This window comes from Rattus norvegicus, chromosome 1 (genome assembly GCF_036323735.1).
Source record: "Rattus norvegicus strain BN/NHsdMcwi chromosome 1, GRCr8, whole genome shotgun sequence".
NCBI lineage: Eukaryota > Metazoa > Chordata > Mammalia > Rodentia > Muridae > Rattus > Rattus norvegicus.
Window position 1 is genome coordinate 268601974 of NC_086019.1, and position 20401 is coordinate 268622374.

The 20401-nt window shown below is 49.9% G+C and overlaps 1 protein-coding gene and 1 non-coding gene across 3 annotated transcripts in view; one reads left to right on the top strand and one right to left on the bottom strand.

The window, feature by feature from the left end:
* Emx2os (Emx2 opposite strand/antisense RNA) overlaps nucleotides 1-10916 on the bottom strand; it is a 57171-nt gene extending 46255 nt beyond the window's left edge. The window contains exon 1 of the transcript NR_176829.1: nucleotides 10415-10916. This is a non-coding gene — a non-coding RNA (Emx2 opposite strand/antisense RNA). The remainder of the gene's footprint in view (nucleotides 1-10414) is intronic.
* On the top strand, nucleotides 10690-17698 carry Emx2 (empty spiracles homeobox 2). Of its 2 annotated transcripts, NM_001109169.2 has the most exon segments (3): nucleotides 10690-11944; nucleotides 14075-14259; nucleotides 16191-17698. In NM_001109169.2, coding segments are annotated over 3 exon segments (762 nt in total). In that variant the 5' UTR covers nucleotides 10690-11535; the 3' UTR covers nucleotides 16359-17698.
* The last annotated feature ends 2703 nt before the right edge of the window (nucleotides 17699-20401 follow it).

Below are 20401 nucleotides of genomic sequence, written 5' to 3' on the forward strand. Positions count from 1 at the left end.
TTTTTTAAAATGACAAAAGTTAACAACCCAAAATGTGGGGCAGTGGTGGCTTCTGGGTAGGGGGATTTCAAGGACCGTTAATGGTCCCTTTACTCTGTCTTATTTAATATAAAACTATACATTGAGTTTTATTAATATAACAAAGGAAAATGAAGCTTCTAGGGCCATGGCTCTGTGGAGAAGTGAGCCACGAGTACACCAGCCCGTGGTCAGATAGCTTCTGATTGTTTCCCTGTGGGCATTCTTGGTTCTGACTTTGAACATGAAACAATCTGACCAAAAGATTCTTCCTATCTCAAACTCTTTACTTGGGAAAAAAAATTATACATGGTTTAAAAGCTTGATCGTACATTTGAATTTTGTGTCAGTCAAATGGTAACAGAGGAAAAAAAATACAGTTGTCCATCAAACTGATAAATTTCTCTGAAGACCATCTGGGCACAGGTGAGGGAGAATTTCTGTTCCTCTGTTCTTGTGTCTCTGCAACACAGGGGTGTACACATGGAGAAGGGCAAAGACAGAGGCATAAATACTTCACAACACAGGAAGAAGTCAAAACGGGTTTGTGATTTCTTGGCAGAATGGGAAGCCCAACTCCATTGGCTTAATGGTCCCCAAAGTCCTTAAAGTTCTAGGCTGCAGTGTGATGCCAGGTCTCTGTAGACAGTGGGTAAGCAGAGAACCTCATTTTGTCTGTTTCCACTTCTCTAAAATGGGATGATGGCTAGTGGGAAAGGTGAGAGATGTGGCATATAGGATCCACAGACCAGCAGCTTACTGGCTCTTCTTGACCCGGAGAAAGTGCGCTGGTGTGAAGGGAAACTCAGTCACTGTGTCTTGGAATCACTGACTTTGGGGGAGAGTCATGGATTTGAATCGGGTGTTCTTTCTTTACTCAGTCTTTACAGGCTTGTACTTTCACTAACAAAACGACCCTGTGAATTAGAATGTGGGGAGAAAAGGCAAAAGCTCTTGGAGTCATGAAGAGCTGGGCGGAAATTTCAACCTACTGCTTTGTAACTATGTTGCGATCTGGGACCAGCACCAGAGCCTCAGTTTTCCAAGTGGAAAGGGTCTTTGGCCATTGCTCCAGTGCGTTTCCCTGTGTATTTTCTGCTTAACACAGTAGCTGAGATAAGAGCCATCATTGATAGGAAAGAATCGCCTCTCCTCTGAGATGACCTGGCGAGGAGGAGAAACTAAACCGACTCTCCCCTATCTCTCAGCACACCTGAGCGTAGACGCCTTGTAAACCAGGGTCATGGGGGCTCAGAACAAGGGGCTTTGATGCTTACACAATTAGAGTGGAGTTTTCCACCATGCTGGACATGGACAAGATGGATCACCTGGATTGAGAAAATGGGCCAGATATGCCTGAGGCCATCTGGGGGAGAGCTGCAGCCACATGGTTGGCACTATACAGCACTCCTCATCTGGAAGGCATGTTCAGATGCTCAAGAGCAGCCAGGCCCAGATACTACAGTCCAGGGAAGTAGGGGTTGACTGTTTTGTTTTTAGCAACAAGCGGTCACAATGCCCTCCCTTCTCCCAGTCCTTTTAGCACATACCTAGAGGCCTCTTTAGGTTCTCCCTCATGTTCATATAAACCTTTCCCTATCTTCCAGGCAGGCCCAGGGCCTCTCTAATTCCTAGGGTTTTGCTAGAAAAGGGAGGTGAAGCCAGCCGGTCTGGGGTTTAGCCAAATTCATTGTTTCTTGTTACAAAATGTTTACAACAGGTAACCATTTTGAAGAGGGTGTGCTTTTAAGAAAAAGCAAGTCTGGTAACACAGTCCTCAGGCTATTGGTTGTTTATCTACTTTCCCTTTAAGCCCTAATTTCCCTTCCCAATACCCTGACTTCTAAACTGCCACTTTGCTGTTTACACTGTAGTGTTGGGACCTTTCTCATGCTCTGTGCCTCACCAGCAGGGCCTGACTCCCGTTGCCCAGTTGAATCCTTTTGCCGGTTCTGATCTTTTAAAGGAGTTCGCTCACATTTGAAATCCTTATTTATTTTGCTTGAGCCCATATGGCTCTGCCCTTGCAGAGAGGGCACTGCTGAAGTGGGAGCTGAGAGGTGGGAGTAGGGTGACTGCATGTCCAACCTTGTGGTTTTAGCTTTCAATCCATAGGAAAAGCTTTGGAGTCAGTCTGCAATGAGCATTACCAGGATTGCCCAATTGGGGTCTAGAGGGCTGTGGGGCTGCAGTGGAACCCAGAGCCTGCATGGATTCTCCCACAGCTTGGAGTCCAGAATATGAAGTGAGAGGCCTCCTCTGTTCTCCTGGATTCGTCAGCTGAGCACATGCTTCACTCGTCTAATTTCTAATTCATGACATAACTTTGTGGAATAGTCATCCTCAGAATGAACCAACTCCTACAGTCTCAGAGGAGTCTACCCCGGAGGGGGTATTTGAGAGACCAGAGTCCCCCTCCCCCAACTGTTCCTTATTACCAGGTCCTCTTCCTGGAGACACAATTGGGCCCTAAGGTATTTTATAGGGGGTTTCAAAGAGGTTTTCGATTAATATTTTGTAAAGTTAGATAAAAACAAAACAGAAAACAAAAAACAAAACACCAAATATGTGCTTACAGGGAGATTAAAGATTAAATATATACCATTGTATATGTATTTGTGTGTGCATGCAAATACACACCAGAACAATGTATAATGCACTTAATTTATAAAATGAATATTAGATAATTAATCTGACCATAAATTAACATAGGAACTAGATGTTATAAATTAAACAATACTTGGTGAAAACCAATGCATATTATGTAGTAAACAGTACATAATGCAAACAAACTAACTTGCAGATCCTTTGTATGAAACACAATTACCACTTCTGAAACACACAAGATGTGTTGAAGTTTTATGTCTGCAGCCGGCAGGGAAAAGGCAGCTACCCTGATGTACATCCCGCGGTGTATGCTGCACCCCCATCCCTTCACCTATCCTAGTTCCCCAGAGCCCTCCTGTCTTCAAGGTGGATAAAAATACCCCTTCCCCCAAAGATCAGTTTCTTGTTGGGAAAATGTAAATGCAGTCTTTCTTACAAGGATCGGAATCTAACTGGGGCTGAGGGGTGTTCATTAATGACCGGGGAGGGTACACTCAACATGGTCACTGTAAGCCCGTTTGGTCCCTAGAGCTTATGGCTAAGTGTTTCAGACACATAAAGCAGTTTAACTTGCTGTTTACTAACGCAGGCAATTACAGCCAATTTAAACTTTGAAATGAATCTTCATTTGCAAGATCTGAACGCTGGAGAGGCCCTTCAGCGAAATGGTTGGGAAGGCATTTTCGAGAATGATGACGGGATGAAGGAGAGGCAAAGCAAAGTGAAACGCACAGAAAAAAAATTGTATTAAAGACGCGTTCATGAGTAAAGCGATTTATTAGGTGCTGCATGCGTTTACTCTTCCCTGGAAGAGGAAAGTAGAGAAAACACTTCCACGGAAAGTTACCGGAAAGGTCGCCATTTGAAAGGAGGAAACATCATCCAATGGGACTTGTAACCTAAACACTGGGAATTACTTTTCTTCGGAGTCACCCAGGTCTGGAACCTCGACATCAGTTGAAAGCTGGGTGTGTGCATTAAGCAAAAGCTCTTTTTTGTTTTCGATGGGAACGCGGCGTGCCTGAGCTGCTGTGGGGCCGGGAGACCACAGTGCGGAGCCTGGCCGTGGAGTCCGAGGCCAGAGCGCGTTGCGGACAGCGCCCAGCAGCGCACTGGCGGGGAGAGCGAGGAGCGTTTATTTGCAATCACTTTAACTCTTGGTGGCTGGTTCTCTTCCAGCGCCCTGTGGCGGGCGAAGTGTTAGACAAGCCCCGTAGTCTGTAGCACTCACCTCAGAGTCAATATTATCTCAGATGGGCACAATAGACTGGAATGAAAAGCTAATATTGAACCAATGCGGTCCCTGCTCACGCCGCCGCGATGCCACCCTTTGTTGCGCAGCCCCGGGCGAGCTGCTTGCGGCCCAGCTAAGCGGAAGGCTGTGGCGGCGGGGGGCCTTCTTCGGCGCTGGGGGCGGGTGTATGTGTTCACTGCGGGTTAGAGAGGCCCTGGTGAGTTGCAGCTACAGCAGCAACCCGGGAGGCTCCTTAGCATCCCCTATCCCCCACCCCCGGCCTATTCCAAATTCCAGACGCCGGTTGTAAAGACCAGCGCCCGGTGGGAGGAGAGCCTCGCCGCTCTTCTCTGGGCTGTGACAACCGGGTGTTGCAAACAGGAAAGCCAGGCCTGAGTTCAGCTTGTGTTTGCCAGGGCCCCTAACTGATATGAGTGTGTTACGGAGTGGTGGGCAGCTGGAGCACCACAACCAGAATCATACACTCTAGAAGGAAGCATAAGGCTACCTGTTTCAAAGTCTAGAACTGTTGGTAAGGGGTAGATATCGGAGGGTTTTTTTTCCGGGTTGTTGAATATTCCTGTTGGGGCATCATAGGGGTCTTCCAGATGTGCTACCCCATCACAGGTAGGCAGAACTAAAGAGCTAAGAAAACCCCAACTACTCTCCCTTCTGCCTCGTGTTCTGTGCACCTGGACGTTCTGTGCCCACTAGAAGAGGTTTCAAGACCCCTCCCCCCTTGAATCTCTAACGGGAAAGACACAGGGAACCATACAGGTAAAAGGACCGCTCTTCCTCCTGCGCTCTGCTCCACAGAGGCTCCCACTCCCGTCTTTGACTCCTAACTCCCAGGCTTTGCTAGCTCCCGGTTGGGAATGTGGCTTTCAGGACGGTTGGTGCAAACCCTCAAGGGCTACTAGGATTACAACGCAAGATGTACGAATAGGCCCTGTGGCTTGGGTCAGTTTGGGTGACCCATCTGAGGGTGGGGACTCTTTGCTGACCTTTCATGTTGGCTGGAGTGTGTTCTCTGGAGGCTGGGTGAGAAGCAGATTGGGCTGTCCAGGGTTCCTCATGGACTGACTAATCACTGCATCTATAGTTAGGAGATGGCAAAGTGGCACAGTGAGCGACTGTACAACCTCTCTGGCCTTCAGCCTTCTCACCTAGAAAATGGGCATCTTACCATCCGCCATACTTTGAAAAGTTTGCTGACTCGTGGGTGTGAGAGGAAACCCCTAAAGCCAAACTCCGCACAGGATAGGAGCTGTTAGTGTTTCCCAAGTCTTCCTGGCATCCTCCCCGGCTTTTCAAGGAGACTCCAAAAGAAAAAGCCTGCCATTACTCCTTTTCCTCAGATGCTTTGGCCCCCTTCCTTTCTAGGTCCAACTCTTTACTCTAGAAAAGTATGGAATTACAGAAAGGAGAAGTGACAGCTCAGAAAAGCATTCTAGACCGCATTCTCTTACACCTAGCATTCCCTTATAGTCCAGGTGGAGATCCATCCTCCTCTGTAGGCTTCTGGTCAAAAGCAGTTGGGGGATAAAGCTACCAGACAGCCCAGGAAAGTGCCTGAAGGACCCCTCTGTCCTCTCCACATCCTGGACCTATGTGTACCTTGAAGGAACAGCTTTGGGGTGACTGGAGAAAGTGCCACACTCCTACCACCCCGGAGTGCCAGAGGACAGAGCTGTTTCACATGCGGCTGGGAAGTCACCTGGGCAAGTCTGTCCATGGTCCCCTGACTCCTGCATCCTTGTGTGTGAGAACGTCTGTTTTCGTTGCCTTGTTTGGCTGTGAATTTCTTATTTGAAGGTAGCGGATGGAGAAAGAAACGACGACTCCCCTCTTCTCTTGGTTATTTCTTTGCTTTCAATATGAATCACCAGAGCTGTGCCTGCTGAGGATTGACGAGCTTCAGTGGTGGCATTAAAGCCCCATGTTCCTGGTGTGTCTCCCAGAGTAGTGTGGCGTTCTGCACTGAAACGTTGGCTTCCAGAGATCCAGAAACCCACAGGCAACGCGTCTTCCTGCAGTGACTCAGCCTCAGCTCAGCAGAAGGCAGGATCGGGAGAGACCCTCTCTTCCAGAGTTCGCACCGCCCCTAAGCTTGCCCTTTGAGCAGTAAGACTGAGAATAATGCCCCAGGACCCTCTTCATAACCATCCAGCCTTCCAGCAATTCTATGCGGATTCTACGGCTTCGCCTCAAGAGAAGAGCTCCGTAGCTCCGTGAAACATGAGTGTCTGGTGGCAGAACATGTCGCCCTTTCATCTTGTGGGTTTGCACTTACTCTTTACTAGCACAATCAAGGAACACCCCCACCCCCCAACTTGGGCTGTCCTCCCCCGTCGCAAGGGGGCGCACATCTAGGAGAACTAAACCTGACAATCCCATTTCTTCCCGACCCGGTTCAGTCAGGGTCCATACAAGCCCGTTCCATTTAAGTCACAATGATTAGGCATTATATCCGGATCCTTGGGCATGGAGTTGTGGTCGCCTTTGCGCAGTAACTAGCTGTCTCCCTTGCATAGATGGTCCCTGTCGCCACGTCCTTGTTAGAGCAGAACCTATCCTTTCCTCCTTGGTCCCTTTGCAGAAAGCCTGGCTCCCAGAGAAAGGGAAATTCCAGCGAGGATGAACGCCAGAGCTGAGATGAAGCCGATGAAACAGGTGGGAAGCAAGGTCAAGTCTCCTTCTCTTCTCCGAAGCCACGAGCTTCCTCAGAGGTTCTCCTTTGGTTCAGACTGTGATTGGTGGCAGTGGGCTGCAACCCTGTGCACTCTCAGAGAGCTCAGACAGCATCGCACCCTCGCGCATCCCTCGCCACTAGGCGCCGCTGCGCACACGCGGATCGCAGCCCTGGGCGGCCTTGCCTACTCCGCAAGAGAACTCTGGGGAGGATGCCAGAAAGGGATTTACCGTGATAATTTTAAAAAATGTTTTTAAGGTCTTAATTCTCTTTTTTCGTTTTCCCACAGCCGCCGTAGCTTTCAGAGGCTGGAGGGACTGGAATCACAATTACAGAGTTGGAGAAACTTCTCAGCCAGAGCTAGGTTCGGCCTTCTCAGGACATCTTAGACAAGCCGGAGGGCCACTGGTGGTGCACAGTGAGGTTCACCACTCTGGGGGCACTACAGGGTTCAAACACCAGCCTAGCAATGACAAAAATGTAAAGAACACTAAAAGTGAGACATGCTCACCCAACCCCAATGACCTTTAAGACATTTATTCAGCCTTGTGTGATGACCACACAGCTAGTTGTCCCAGGAGGCTCTATCCATTAGAGTTGCTTGATGCCATCCACCCACCCAGGTTACCTCTGGGGCCTAGTAACCCCGCAGGCAGAGGTGAGGGCTCTGCCTCTCTGTGAGCAGAGGCCTTGCAGAATACCAAGAGCCCATGGTTATCACAGATCCTCAGAGATCTCTGCCCTTTGATACCTCTAGAGAGTCAAGAATCCAGCACCTCCTACAGGGAGTGCAGAGGAACATGGTAAGAGTGAGGTTAATGTGGATGCCTTTTTACAGCGTTATTGTTCAGTCTGTGATGCCTGGCTGGGGCCACAAAATAACAGCAACGTCCAGGAGAGGAGCAGGCTTTTATTAATGTTCATTATGTGCTAGACACTGTCTGAACAGTTTGCTTTGCTTGTCTCTTGCAACAATCCCCAAATGCTACTGTACTGTATCATTTATTCCCATTTGGAGGAAGAGAAAAAAAAAGAATCAAAGAGGGTAGCTAGCTTGTCCAAGGTCATACAGTGGAACTATGAATGCAACGGGGAAGGGGGCAGTTTTATTAGGTGTAACTACAAATAGTAAAATTCACAGTTTTGAAAATGGGTTGTGTCTGATAAATAACCGATCATATTGCCATACAGAAACACACTGGCCTCTGCTTCCTAGACCTACTGGCTGCATTTTTACATATGACAAAATGAGGTCAGGAGAGACTGAGGTGTTGACTCTGATCTTTCAGTAAGAGACAAATGCATTATTAGAACGTTCACATGTGTCTTCTCGTTCTCTGTCTGCAAAAAAACATGGCGTCCAACCTCCCCCCTCCCCACTTGGAGTGCACACTGGGCAAAGAGAATCAGCCCAGCTGTATGTGCAGGTACTTAACCAAACGGATGCTTCTTGGGTCCTTAACGAACTTAGGGCGTGTGAATTCTGCTGGGCCAGAAGCCAAGAGTGTCCCTATCTATGAATTCTGGGTCCCAAGCAGGACTTGAATGCCCAGAGCGCTGGTGCGCCTCTGCTGGCCAGTGTGGTTAATGAGTTACTCTCTAGTTAATTCCTCTACACGCCGAGGAGGTCAGATTCTTCCCGGGCACCCGAGGCTGGGAGCATGAATTAGCATAGATTATTTGGCGTCTAGGGCTTCCGCACCCAGCCTGACTCACCGGAAACCCGCTTTTCTTCTTCAGTAGAGGTGGAGTGAGAAGGGGGCAGAGCCCCCTAGGGTTCATGTACTGGAGTGCTGAATGCGTTGCTTCCTTCAAAATTAAGGGAGCAAACTCGCTGCTCTTGAGCACTGGCCACCCGCAGGTCACCCAGAGACCACCAATGCGTAGAAGGGCATTTTGCTAGAGGCTGGTGGTTTGTTGAGGATATCGGAATCTGTCGAAATGCCTCTGCCTCGTGTAAGGGACTAGGGGCCCTTGTCTGAAGCTAGATGCTCGTTCCCTTAATATATTTTCCTAGTACATCCTGGCACAAAGAGGTGAGGGGTCAAGCAAGTACCACCTGCATATGGGGGTCTCAATCAAATCTCCCAGGCAGGTCTGGATTCCTTGACCCTCAAAGTCAATGGCTGTGATACCCTCAGCCAAGCTTACTAATGTTAACTCTGGGGGAGGTATTTGGCTTGAGAGAAGAGTTTAGAGGTCCTAATTTGGAGTCACAGCCTTTCAGGCCTATTGTAGACCCACCTTCTCATTCTCTTCCAGGTTATCTGCGGGGTGACCAAGTGGAAGTGTTAGTTTCTAGCTTCTGAAGCCCTCACTTGACCCCTAGATCCCCTGAATCTTGCTTGGCTAGGCGCTGCTCAAGGCTTCCGCCCTTCACTGGGCTCTGGCCTTCAGAGGCTCAGCCTCTATTTCCACAACCCACATGAGACTAGGGAGGTATTTCTCAGCTACATTTGAAGGGGCAGGTGGTTCAGGCCTGAGGAGAGTGTGGCCTCAAATGCATATCCCTTTTATAGGGCTGAATCTAAATGCTCACAATCTTTGAGTTTGCTCCTCTACCCCCCAAAAATGGGATAAAGAAACAAGGCCATATAGAATAGAAGGTAAAAAGATCTGAAGTCTGAGGCAAGGGCAGATTTATACCATGAGGAGAGCAAAGCTGAGGTGGGAACACTTTTCTCAACTTCCATTCTTCCTAGGGGGCCCCCGGAGCTTCTGCCTTCTCACATGAACACTATACAAGAAACACACACACACACACACACACACACACACACACACACACACACACACACACCCTAAACAGCAGTAGATGGAAATCAAGAGAAGCAAACAGGAGAGCTGGCATGGAACCCGTTAATGCCAGGACTTCCTGGAGCGCCCTAAGGCCGGGACCCTTGGTGGAATCAGGTGGCCTTCAGAGTCTCCGTCTTCTCCAGATCTGCTCCTCCCAGGTCTCAGGCAACCTCGCCACCAAGCACAGACATTTTATCCCTCTCAGGATAAATGGCTTCGACCTGGACCTGGGAGTAACAGATTTAAAGGACGCCAGGAAAAAAAATTATCATTAATTGTAAACGTGCAAAATACCTGCTGGTACTTCACTTTAGAAGAATGTAATTGGCAAAGGGTGTGTATGTGGGGTGGGGGGAGGCGGCTGATGAATAGATAATAGATCTTTAACCACCAATAAACAGAGAGCAGCGCCAGCAGGCTGGGGGGATGTGATCATAATTATGCCGCAGCGTGAGCCAATGGGGACAAGAGAAGTCGGCCCTAAAATCATCCCAAAACCGAAGGCAAGCTCGAAAATGCGGACAGGGCCTAGGACCGGAGACGCAATCCTAAGTGCCTAGTTGCGAAACCTGGATTTGCAGACCAACCCAGCCCCGGGACCACAGATGTCAAAATAAAAATAGGTACAACAATAATAGCAATAATGGGAACAGTGTCAACGCCACTAAAAACAATGGAACGATAACACAATCACAGCTTCAGCTTCTGACCTAGGACCCAAGACTCCTTTCCCAAATATCCCCACATATCCCAGAAAGAACTGTTTTGGGGAAGGAAGTGACCGCCCTACAGACAGGAAAAGCAGAAACTCTAGGTGCAAGCTCTACGTCCGCTGCAACGGTACAGGCGCAACTGGCCCTTCAGGTTTGAACTTGCAAACGAACCAGCCGGGTCAAAGACTGAGAACGCGTGGACCCTGGAACCTCGAAGCTACGCTTGGTTGGAGGGGTGGGAGGGCCCCCCTTCTCGCGCGCCTAGGAAACCTCCGGAGTTTTGCTGGGGGTGGGGATTGGTATGAGTGAAGCGGGTTAGCCCTTGCCCGGAACCAGTCCCCGCCCGCTTACCCTCGCCGGGCGCCTGAAGCCATCTCAGTGACCCGGGTGCGGGCCTCCAGGGGACAACTTCAGCGGAGCTCAGGGCGTGAAGAAATCTGTGCGTCCGTCGGTGCTTCAGTCCCATCAGCTCCGGCGACGCTGGTTTAGGATCCAGGGGTCCGCAGCAAAGGCAGAGCGGCCCCCGAGAGTCTGCAGGGACCCGGGTGCCCCGGAGGGAGTGGTGTTGGTGCAGTAGGAGGCGGTAGCTGAGGAGGAGGAGGTGGAGGAAATAGGAGGAGGAAGAGGAGCAGGAGGAGGAGAGGAACGAGGAAGAGGAGGAGAAGAGGGAAGCGGAGGAGCCGAAGGAGGAGGAGAGAAACTGCAGCGGGTGCCGCGAGAGCGAGGGAGCTAGCCCGGAGCGCAGGGCGAAGACACCAAGAGGTCTGCGGCCGGGCGGGCGGCTGGAGGCACGGCCGGGGCAGTGGCGCCGACTCCGTTCCATTCTGGGACCGGATCCAGGCCTCCGGGTTCCCAGGCGTTCGCCTCCCTCTGACGCACTTTAAAGAGTCTCCCCCCCTTCCACCTCAGGGCGAGTAATAGCGACCAATCATCAAGCCATTTACCAGGCTTCGGAGGAAGCTGTTTATGTGATCCCCGCACTAATTAGGCTCATGAACTAACAAATCGTTTGCACTACTAGTGAAGAAGCGAACACTTCCATGGATTGTCCTTGGACTTAGGGCGCCCTGCCCGCCTTTTGCAAAGGAAAGAAAACTTTTTTTTGCCTCCCCGAGAACCCCCCTCCCTGCCTCTAACTCCAACCCCCCCCCAACGCCACCTCGCTCAAAAAAATATTACCCCAATCCACGCCTGCAAATTCTTCTGGAAGGATTTTCCCCCCTCTCTCCAGGTTGGGCGCGTTTGGTGCAAGATTCTCGGGATCTTCGGCTTTGCCTCTCCTCCCCCTCCCCCTCCTTTCCTTTTTCCTTTCCTTTCTTTCTTCCTTCCTTTCTTTTCCTTACCCCCACCCCCACCCCAAACAAACGAGTCCCCCATTCTCCTCGGTCTTCGCCGCGGGCAGCGGGCGGCGGAGGCAGCGCGCCGCGGTCGCCGGGAGCAGGGAGCCCAGGGCGCCCGCTCCTCGGCGCAGCATGTTTCAGCCGGCGCCTAAGCGCTGCTTCACCATCGAGTCGCTGGTGGCCAAGGACAGTCCCCTGCCTGCCTCACGCTCCGAGGATCCCATCCGTCCCGCGGCGCTCAGCTACGCCAATTCCAGCCCCATAAATCCGTTCCTCAACGGCTTCCACTCGGCCGCCGCCGCCGCCGCCGCGGGCAGGGGCGTCTACTCCAACCCGGACTTGGTGTTCGCCGAGGCGGTCTCGCACCCGCCCAACCCCGCCGTGCCGGTGCACCCGGTGCCGCCGCCGCACGCCCTGGCCGCCCACCCCCTGCCCTCCTCGCATTCGCCACACCCCCTCTTCGCCTCGCAGCAGCGGGACCCGTCCACCTTCTACCCCTGGCTCATCCACCGCTACCGATATCTGGGTCATCGCTTCCAAGGTACGTGCCACGTCGCGGAACTGAAGCGCGCCGGTCCGATCGCCTTCTTCACTGTGCCTGGCCTGCTCCGGGTGGGCGCTCCTCAAGGCCTGGGCGGAGGTCAGCCCGGGTGCTCGACTCCGAAACCGGGTAGCAAGGGGCCCGAGTCGCATTGGTTACCAATCTCTGAAGCCTAGACTCCTTTGGGTTACTGACTTGCTCACTCCTTGACCTTTTCGGAAAGGGGTGCAAACGAGGTGTCCTGTGTTTCGCGCCAGGGTCGGGCTGGCTGGGACGTGATGCTGGGCGGCGAAGTCCGCTGTCAAGAAGCTCTGAGCCCGCGAGGTCCTCGAATCTTGTTTCCTTGGACCGTGTTCCTGGCTAGTCTATCTCTCAGGAACTCGGACAGGGCCACATGGCCAGGTTCACTGGATTTCAACTCTGTTCTACACTCACTCCACGTCCCTCCAGCCCAGACCCGCGACTTCTAGGTCTTCAATTCCTTTAAGGAGACAAGGAGACCTTGGAAACCTCAGAGCAAACTGTTTCCTTCCTCCTGCTCTGGAGGCCAGGGAGGGGCGGGAGAGCTAGTAGAAACCTCCGCAGCCCCACTGGTTCTCTCCGCGACCCTTTTAGCGGGGGCAACCGCTGGACGTGGCGGGAAGTCAGGTTCCATCTGGTCTCTGTTTGGTTGCTGATGTTTTGTTTTTGTTTTATTGTTTTTGTTTTTGCCGAGAAAAAGAAAAAGATTAAAAAAGAAATTAAGAAAAAGAAAAGCGGAAACCCAATCGAGAGAAGGCCCGACAAGGGAAAATCTGTTTGGGAGTCTTCATTTTCCCCCCGATTTATTAATTTTGTTTGCTTCTGGGTAGGGGTTGTTGAGAAAGTTAAAACTTTAGGAAAAGGGTTCGAATTAGTTTGCCGACTGGAGTCTGTAAAAGACCTACCTCCGGTGGGGCACGATCGATAACGATGGGCTTTTCCATTCAATAACACTTCACGTCCTGTTAGTCAAGAATCCGGTAGATGCCACCTCCCCATTTTATATATTTATATATTACTAAAAATAAAAAACCCAACACAAACCAAACAAAAAACCCCAAACCAAAGCAAAACACCGTTCTCCGTAGTTCAACACGGAATTTGCCTTTACTCCCTCTGAGACTACCGGGCTGTTTTTTGGAAGTGGTAGTGGTGGTAAATAGACTAACTTCCTTTAATACGGGAAGCCGAAATACCCCAGCTTAGCTTTCAAAGTTTAGAGCTCAACTTCCCCATTCTCTGCCAGTCACGTTTTTGGTCGCCGGGCCGTATCGCGGACTGCCTAGATCTTCGCGGCCACAGACCATCGTGCGTGCGAGTACCCGCAACTTGGTCACCGCCAGGCCCCAGTCCCTTCACCGTCCTCTCCTAGCTCTCCGAGACCAGGGACATCTAGAACCGGGTACTCTGGAGGCGGCGGCCAAAGATACTGGGCACACTCGACTCAAGATTTCTGTCCCGGCCCGGCTGCAACGTCTCGACTGGCTTCTGCGATTTCTCAGAGAGATAGCAAGACAAAACAAAAACCAAACAAACAAACAAAAAATTTTGAATAAATCCGCGAGAAAACTGAGTAGCAACACGCCATGCTTTCTATATTTATGTCAAATTTTTAAAATAGCCTAGAATGTAGGGAACTACTACTACTACTATTACTACTACTACTACATTGTATTATTATTATTATTATTATTATTATTATTATTATTATTATTATTATATGACGGGCATCAATCTCTGAGTCTCTGATCTAAGTCTCTTAGCCTGGGCTCCGTTGCCCTGTCTTCTGCCCCTGACACACAGCGTGGAAGTGTCTAGGCCTGAGGTGCTAGGACGGCTAAGGAACCGGCAAAAGTCAGGAGCCTGACGACTAGCACTTCAGAGATAACTGCTAAGGCATCTCCCAGGTTTGGAATCCCGGGGCCTGGGTCTGACGGCTGGGCCGGTGTCCTTTTCAAAAGCTTAGAGAGAGCTACCAGACCTAGAGTGACGGGCGCTGTGGACTAGGCAGAGGCCCAGGGAGCTAGGCTAGGCTAGCCCGGTTCCAGAGAAGCCCTCAACTCCTTCCTGGGAGACCGTCTAATGGTACTTCTGCTCTGCCCCCTGCAGGGAACGACACAAGTCCCGAGAGTTTCCTTTTGCACAACGCTCTGGCTCGAAAGCCGAAGCGGATTCGAACCGCCTTCTCTCCGTCCCAGCTTTTAAGGCTAGAACACGCGTTCGAGAAGAATCATTACGTGGTGGGAGCGGAAAGGAAGCAGCTGGCGCACAGTCTCAGCCTTACGGAAACTCAGGTGAGTGTGGCCCAGCAGCCAGGGTACTTCATCCAGACCCAGGCAGCCATCGCCCAGCGCTGAGTTCCGGATCAGCACCTTTCCAGGTGCTCAGCTTTGTTAGGGCAATATGAGCTGCACCGACAAGCTGGTTCTTCTCGCCGGTCAGGCCCCTGCAACTCCAAACTAAGCCAGTTTTAGAGGAATCGCGGAGATCCAGCGGGGTCCGAGATGTGGCTAATTGCAGCAGGGTGTTCTGGTGATTGCGCTCAAGGATGGAGCGAGCGGGGAACGGTTTAGATAAGAGTTCTGAAAGACTCCAGGGCCCGCCCGATTACTCTTCTTAAGGGAATGCCGGCGAATTTGAAGCCGGAGGCCAGGCAAGCTGGGCGATCCTGAAAACTAGAGTGCAGAGAGGGCTAACCTTAGGGGACACAGCCTTCCCGCAGCAGCCGGGTTGGCGAACGGAGGGCCTGTCTTGGGTTAGTCCCAAGGCAGGCAGGGAGTTTAGGTCTACAGTAGGCGCTACTGTACTCTCAGTCCCAAGGCAGGGTCAAAGTTCCCACTAAACAGTAACGTTCGTAGGCAGAGTAAAGTAACTATTCCCCCCCCCCCCCAAGCTCAAATTGAGGGTTTTTTTTGTTTGTTTTGTTTTTTAAAAGTTCCCTCTCCACGGGGGAAAAATTAACGAACGGGCCTCGCGGGTTTGTACAGGGTGGGCATAAGGCAAGGCCCACCTGATTTCTCCTAGATAGCAGAGGCAGAGGTTGTCTTTGTCCGCCTCGCTGCCCACACTGCCTGGAGTCTTTGTGTGCGTGTCAAGCCGCTCGCTTTGGGCAAACGCGGGGGTTGGGGGGGGATGAACTGTCCTCCCCCTTAATTAGCAAACTCAAAGCAAATTAAACTCAGCCTTGTTCCCAGTTCCTACTTTGCTTTTTCACGGGGCACTTTGGGGGAACAGGAGCATTGGGGAGAACAAGTGAGACCCCGTGGCAGTCTTAAAGGTGAGGGTGGAGTGGCATTTCGGGAGCTCAGAGGCTCCGATTGGGCCGCTGTGGACTGCAAGGGCTGCAGTCACTACTGTCTTGTTCATCGGTACCACACTGCTGGACAAACTTGGGCAGTGCTGCTGAATGGAGCTTACCACCCAACTTCCCCAGGGAAGGCAATTAATTTAACCTCACTGATGCCTAGACTTCTAGCTGCAAGCGCTCGGAAGGCCTGGTTACCAAACTCTCTGTGGAGGTTGGGGCCAAGGCTGGTCCTACCCTGTTTGGGGACTGGACAGAAGCAGAGGAAAGAGGCCTCTGTCCTTCTCCCTCCTGTTCAGTTTCTTTTACCCCCTTTCCACGTCATGGTCTTCCTGAAGCTTTCAGTTTGTCCAGGTCCTGAGTATGGCTTGTAAAGTCGCTGTCCACTTGGCTTCCTCTGGGTTCGCTCTAGTCCTGCTCACCTGCCAGTGTCCCCCCAGCAAGGCCCTGTGGATAGGCAACCCCCATCCTTTACTCAGGCCCTTGCCTGGCAGAAGAGGCGCTATATTTAGGCAACTCCAGACTGGTTGAAAATAAAAAGCACATTAGGCTGACAGAGACTGAGTCTTTCATATACCCACTGTCTGGGCAAGCAAGAAACCCCCCTCCCTCATATATATTTTTCTTATTACTTCTTACTAAGTTTTTCATACTTTGCAAAAAGCCTTTGCTCTAGGTGGGAATGAATGTGTGTGGGAGAAACGATCACACTGAGGTACCGGTGGCCCTTGGGGAAAGGCTCCTTGGTAGGATTTGGGAAGACTTCCCTAGCCTGCTCTCAGAGGGGAGGCCAAGGAATGGTCAGCCCTTAGGACATGTGACTGGGGGGGCTGGATCAGGCATGGGCTACAACAGGCCTCTAGTGTATGATAGGAGGGCACTATGAAGGATTTAACAATGCCCACTTGTCTCTCCCCACAGGTAAAAGTATGGTTTCAGAACCGGAGAACGAAATTCAAAAGGCAAAAGCTAGAGGAAGAAGGCTCAGATTCCCAACAAAAGAAAAAAGGGACACACCACATTAACCGGTGGAGAATTGCTACCAAGCAGGCGAGTCCGGAGGAAATAGACGTGACCTCAGACGATTAAAAGTACAAACCTATTCCCACAGAAATGGACAGCACGGAGCAAGAGAGACAGGGAGAGGAGGGGAAGAAAAACCCTACAGAACAAAAAACAAACTGCACACACATTCACCGAGAAAGGGGGAGAGGGAATCACAGCAGACTTTGGACATCGAGGGCACTGGACCGGGACCCGGCGCTGGGGCACCACTCACGGGACAGGAACGGCAGAGGACCGAGGCCCCTTCATCAACATGCAACCCTCGTCTAAAGAGGCAGCTGAGTGAGTGAGAGAGACAGAGACTGGGAGGGAGAGAGAAAGGAGAGAGAGAGAGAGAGAGAGAGAGAGAGAGAGAGAGAGAGAGAGAGAGAGAATGAGAATGAATGATCTGGTCCTTCTGAGGCAAAGGCACATTCTGACAAGGGGAGCTGTCAGTCAAATGCCAAACCAGGGAAACAAGATGATTGGCGGCGTATTCCGCTTATCGAAGTCCATTTAGAAATGATAATGATTTTTTTTTTGGAAAAAAAAGGCACAGGACTTTTAATTTTGCACTTCGCAGTGTTTCTCCCTCATCTTTAATTAGAAATAACATGCAAAATTCCATGTCTAGCCCCACCCTACACCTGTTTCAAAAACTTGAATTGCATGTAACAGTTGTTGGGCGAATGGTGTCTAAAAACTGAATTGTAATTTTACTCTTCCTTTAAAGGCAGGTTCTGTGTATTTTTATTTTTTATTTTTTCTGAGAAATGTGCAGTCTGTAAAAACACTTTTTTTTTGATACCTTCTATTGTCAAAGTGATTGTGAAAGCTAAATGAAGTAGGCTCGGAAATAGTGGTCCTCTGACAGAGAAATGAGGGAGCAGGATGGGGATGGAGGGCGGGGGAGGGTGCCCCTGAGAAGAGTCAGGACTTACACTAGGGGTTAAAAACAACACATGATAAAGACCCAAATTAATTCTATTTCTTGGATATTTCCTTTTCTAACATTCTGATTCTTTAAATCACCAAATCAACCTTTCCTTTTAGTGGTTGGAGACATTGACCGCATTCAACCACTCAACACAATGGCCATTCAGAACTTTTAAGTCTGTTTATTGCAAAAGTGGAAGGAAGGACTGTAGTTAATGGGGTGATAGTGGCGTGGCCAAGGACATGGGAGTTTTCAAGCACTGAGTTTCTCTTCCAAGACCATAGACTTACTAAAGAGGGTTACAAATGCTTCCTTAGTGTCTTCTATACCAGAATGTAAATATTTTTGTGTTTTGTGTTAATTTGTTAGAATTCTAACACACTATATACTTCCAAGAAGTATGTCAATGTCAATATTTTGTCAATAAAGATTTATCAATATGCCCTCAGAGTAGTTGTCTTGAGAAACTGAAGTGGATCTTTACAAAAGTACCCTCTGATTCGAATGTGGGCTTTCTCCAGTTAGGCTCCAGAGACCCTCACTCCCCACCCACAAAAGAGCCAGACTGATGGCTTTTGGGGGCATGTATTTTTAAAGAGATGTGAAGCTTAAGACATCCAGACTCTTTCAGAAGTGGGGAAAGAGAGAAGCTGTCCGAGCAACTTTGCTGAAGGAGTTTAGTGTCAACTTCAGGAAAAAAAAAAAAAAAGCAAACAAACCAAAAACTTCTCTTCTGATTTCTTTTTCTTTTTAAAGCCTGGAACATAGTTATGAATTGGAGAATATCCTTAGAACCCGAGTTCTGGGGCTTCTAACTTCCTTTCTGACTTCAAACCCCTTAAGGACACGTCAGTCTCCCCCTTCTCTTCTTTCCTTCTCTCCTCTCCTCTCTCTTTTCGCTCTAATCTGCCAAAAGTGATGGGGATGAACCCAAAGGCCTCAGAAGCCTTATAAGGCAAGCATTCTGAGAGATCTTCCACTCTTAGTTTTAGCATTAAAGTAAAAGTTGTAACCATTCTCAAAGAAAACTTCGCTCTTTCCCCCCTCCTCCCCCTTTTGAGGGTATGAGGTTGATTTTTGCATGCTTCATTTGCTTCCTATCCTGATAGGCTGCATTAATCAGTTTTATTTCCATTGATAGAGAAACCTCGTCTGTTCTGTTCGAGCTACAAAGCGTCCTGTGAGCTTTTGTGAAAGTGCAAATCAGTTTAAGCAATTATCATACCAGGAATATGAAGGGAAAAGAGGAGGCCTTGCCCAGTGGTCTCCTTTAATCTCTTAATCCACGGATCCAGGGGGGCTGCCTGGACATAATTTAGGACAATCTCCCCCACCCTTTACACTGTGATAAGGCCAAGTTACAATACAGGGCAAAAATACAAGCTTTGTTAACATCCTGCCTTGAAAAGTTAAGATTAGACATTCCGTGCACGTGTGGGGACTATAGGGCACTATGGAATCTTTTCTTTCTGTTTTTCCTTCCCTCCTCTAAAGGAGAATTCATTCTCTGTTTCTCTACCCCCCCTTTTTTTCTTGCCCCTGTATCTCTGTTTATTACCCTTCTCCCCTTGGTCTTGGTCCCTGGGCAAACCTGGCTGCTCATGCTTTGAGCTCACAAAGACCCTTCCTCCAGAGTTTGTATTTTGGGTACCAGCAGCAGAGGTTTCAGGAAGATGGGGCTTGCCTTCCACAGGGACAGGTGCAACCCAGGAATACCACAAAGATGCGGAGGGCTTAGGCTGTTTCCACAGTGGGATGGTCTATCTGTGACTGTTAGTTCTTCTGAGTGCTTGTCAGTTGCTGCTTCTCATCCTTTTTTGCTAGAACAAGGGCAGGTTACTTTTCCCATTCATCCCACCCTTCCAAACCTGGAATGGCTCGAATATAAAGTATAGTCTCCTTACAATTGAGGTTGACCCTTTTATTAAAAAAAAGTACCATCTTGGCAAAAAGCTTTCTGCAGTAAACATAAACTTAAATTTAAGTACAAGAAAGGGGAGTGGTGAAGAGTTTTTTCTTCTTCTTCTAAATGTCCTATGCAGTGTGACAGCAATAAAAATCATCAGAGAATACTATTAGCTTTGAGGGGGAAAAAAACCTAAAAGCTTTATTACAAACCAAGCTTTGAAAATAGGGGGGATTAGGCGGCTGAAAGGGTCCCACAATGGTAGGAAGAAAAGGTTTCATGCTAATGAGGTTAATGCCCTTTGTATCTCGGGCCTCCACATCTTCATTACGCGCTATCTCCGGCTGCACCGAGCGGCTCAGAGAGCCGCAATCCACTCCAACGCCCCCCTTCCCGGCCCAAAGAAGGATTTGATAGCCGCTCTGTTCAAACTAGATAATTATATCTTTTCAAGTCGGAATTAAGATAAAGAAAGTGAAGCAGAGGCGGCTCGCCTTGATCCACTGCAAACAAATTTGGCGCACTTTCGAGTCCTCCCCCCCCCCCCGCCTCAAAAAGGCAGGACAGTCGGCTTATTAGCCGCTCGTTTGCTTTATTAATTCATCTATTTAAAGTGGCAGGATTAGAGCGTCTAATGTGGGCGCGGGCTGCCGTGGCGCTGAAGAATATAAATATTTGCGAGATGCCATCCCACGATGCCTATCTGGGCGAAGGGCTGGGTCAGGGTGAGCGGGGGCCGCATGTGCTTCGCATCCTGTCCCCTTTGCTGTGCACTCGAGCTTGTCTGTAGCTAGTGGAAGCGGAGTTCCCACTCGTGTTCCTTAGGTGCCAGGCCTGAATGCTCTGGGCAGGGCTCTCTATGTGCCTAGTGGGCAGGGTTGGGCTTCACTTCCAGAGCACAGCCAACTGCATGCTGGTTGCCCCTTGTCTTGCCTGTGACTTGTAGGCTATAAGTTGACATATTTACCCCGCCTCGTCTCCCGGTGTGTCCCCCCCCCCCCCGTGTCAAAGAATGTCCGGAAGTCCCAGGTTTTCAGTTTCCTTTTTTCTAATGGGGTCAAGTGGAAGCGGGCCAGGGCTACATTCTCCTGCGATATACACCTGAACTGAGTATTTCCCTCTTCGAACCCATATCTTCCTGAAGCAACTAAAACCATCTGGTTCTGGCAGAAACCTTGGATTTCCAGCAGTCACCATTTCTAGCTAACATTCTGGATTCGTGTAGTTCCAGCTCCCTGGGACTCT

Excerpts from the sequence above, each read along its gene's own strand:
- Emx2 (XM_063271792.1), top strand. The coding sequence starts at position 11,536 with ATGTTTCAGCCGGCGCCTAAGCGCTGCTTCACCATCGAGTCGCTGGTG. Across the intron at positions 11,945-16,190 it reads TCTGGGTCATCGCTTCCAAG|GTAAAAGTATGGTTTCAGAA; the intron begins GTACGTGCCACG and ends CTCTCCCCACAG.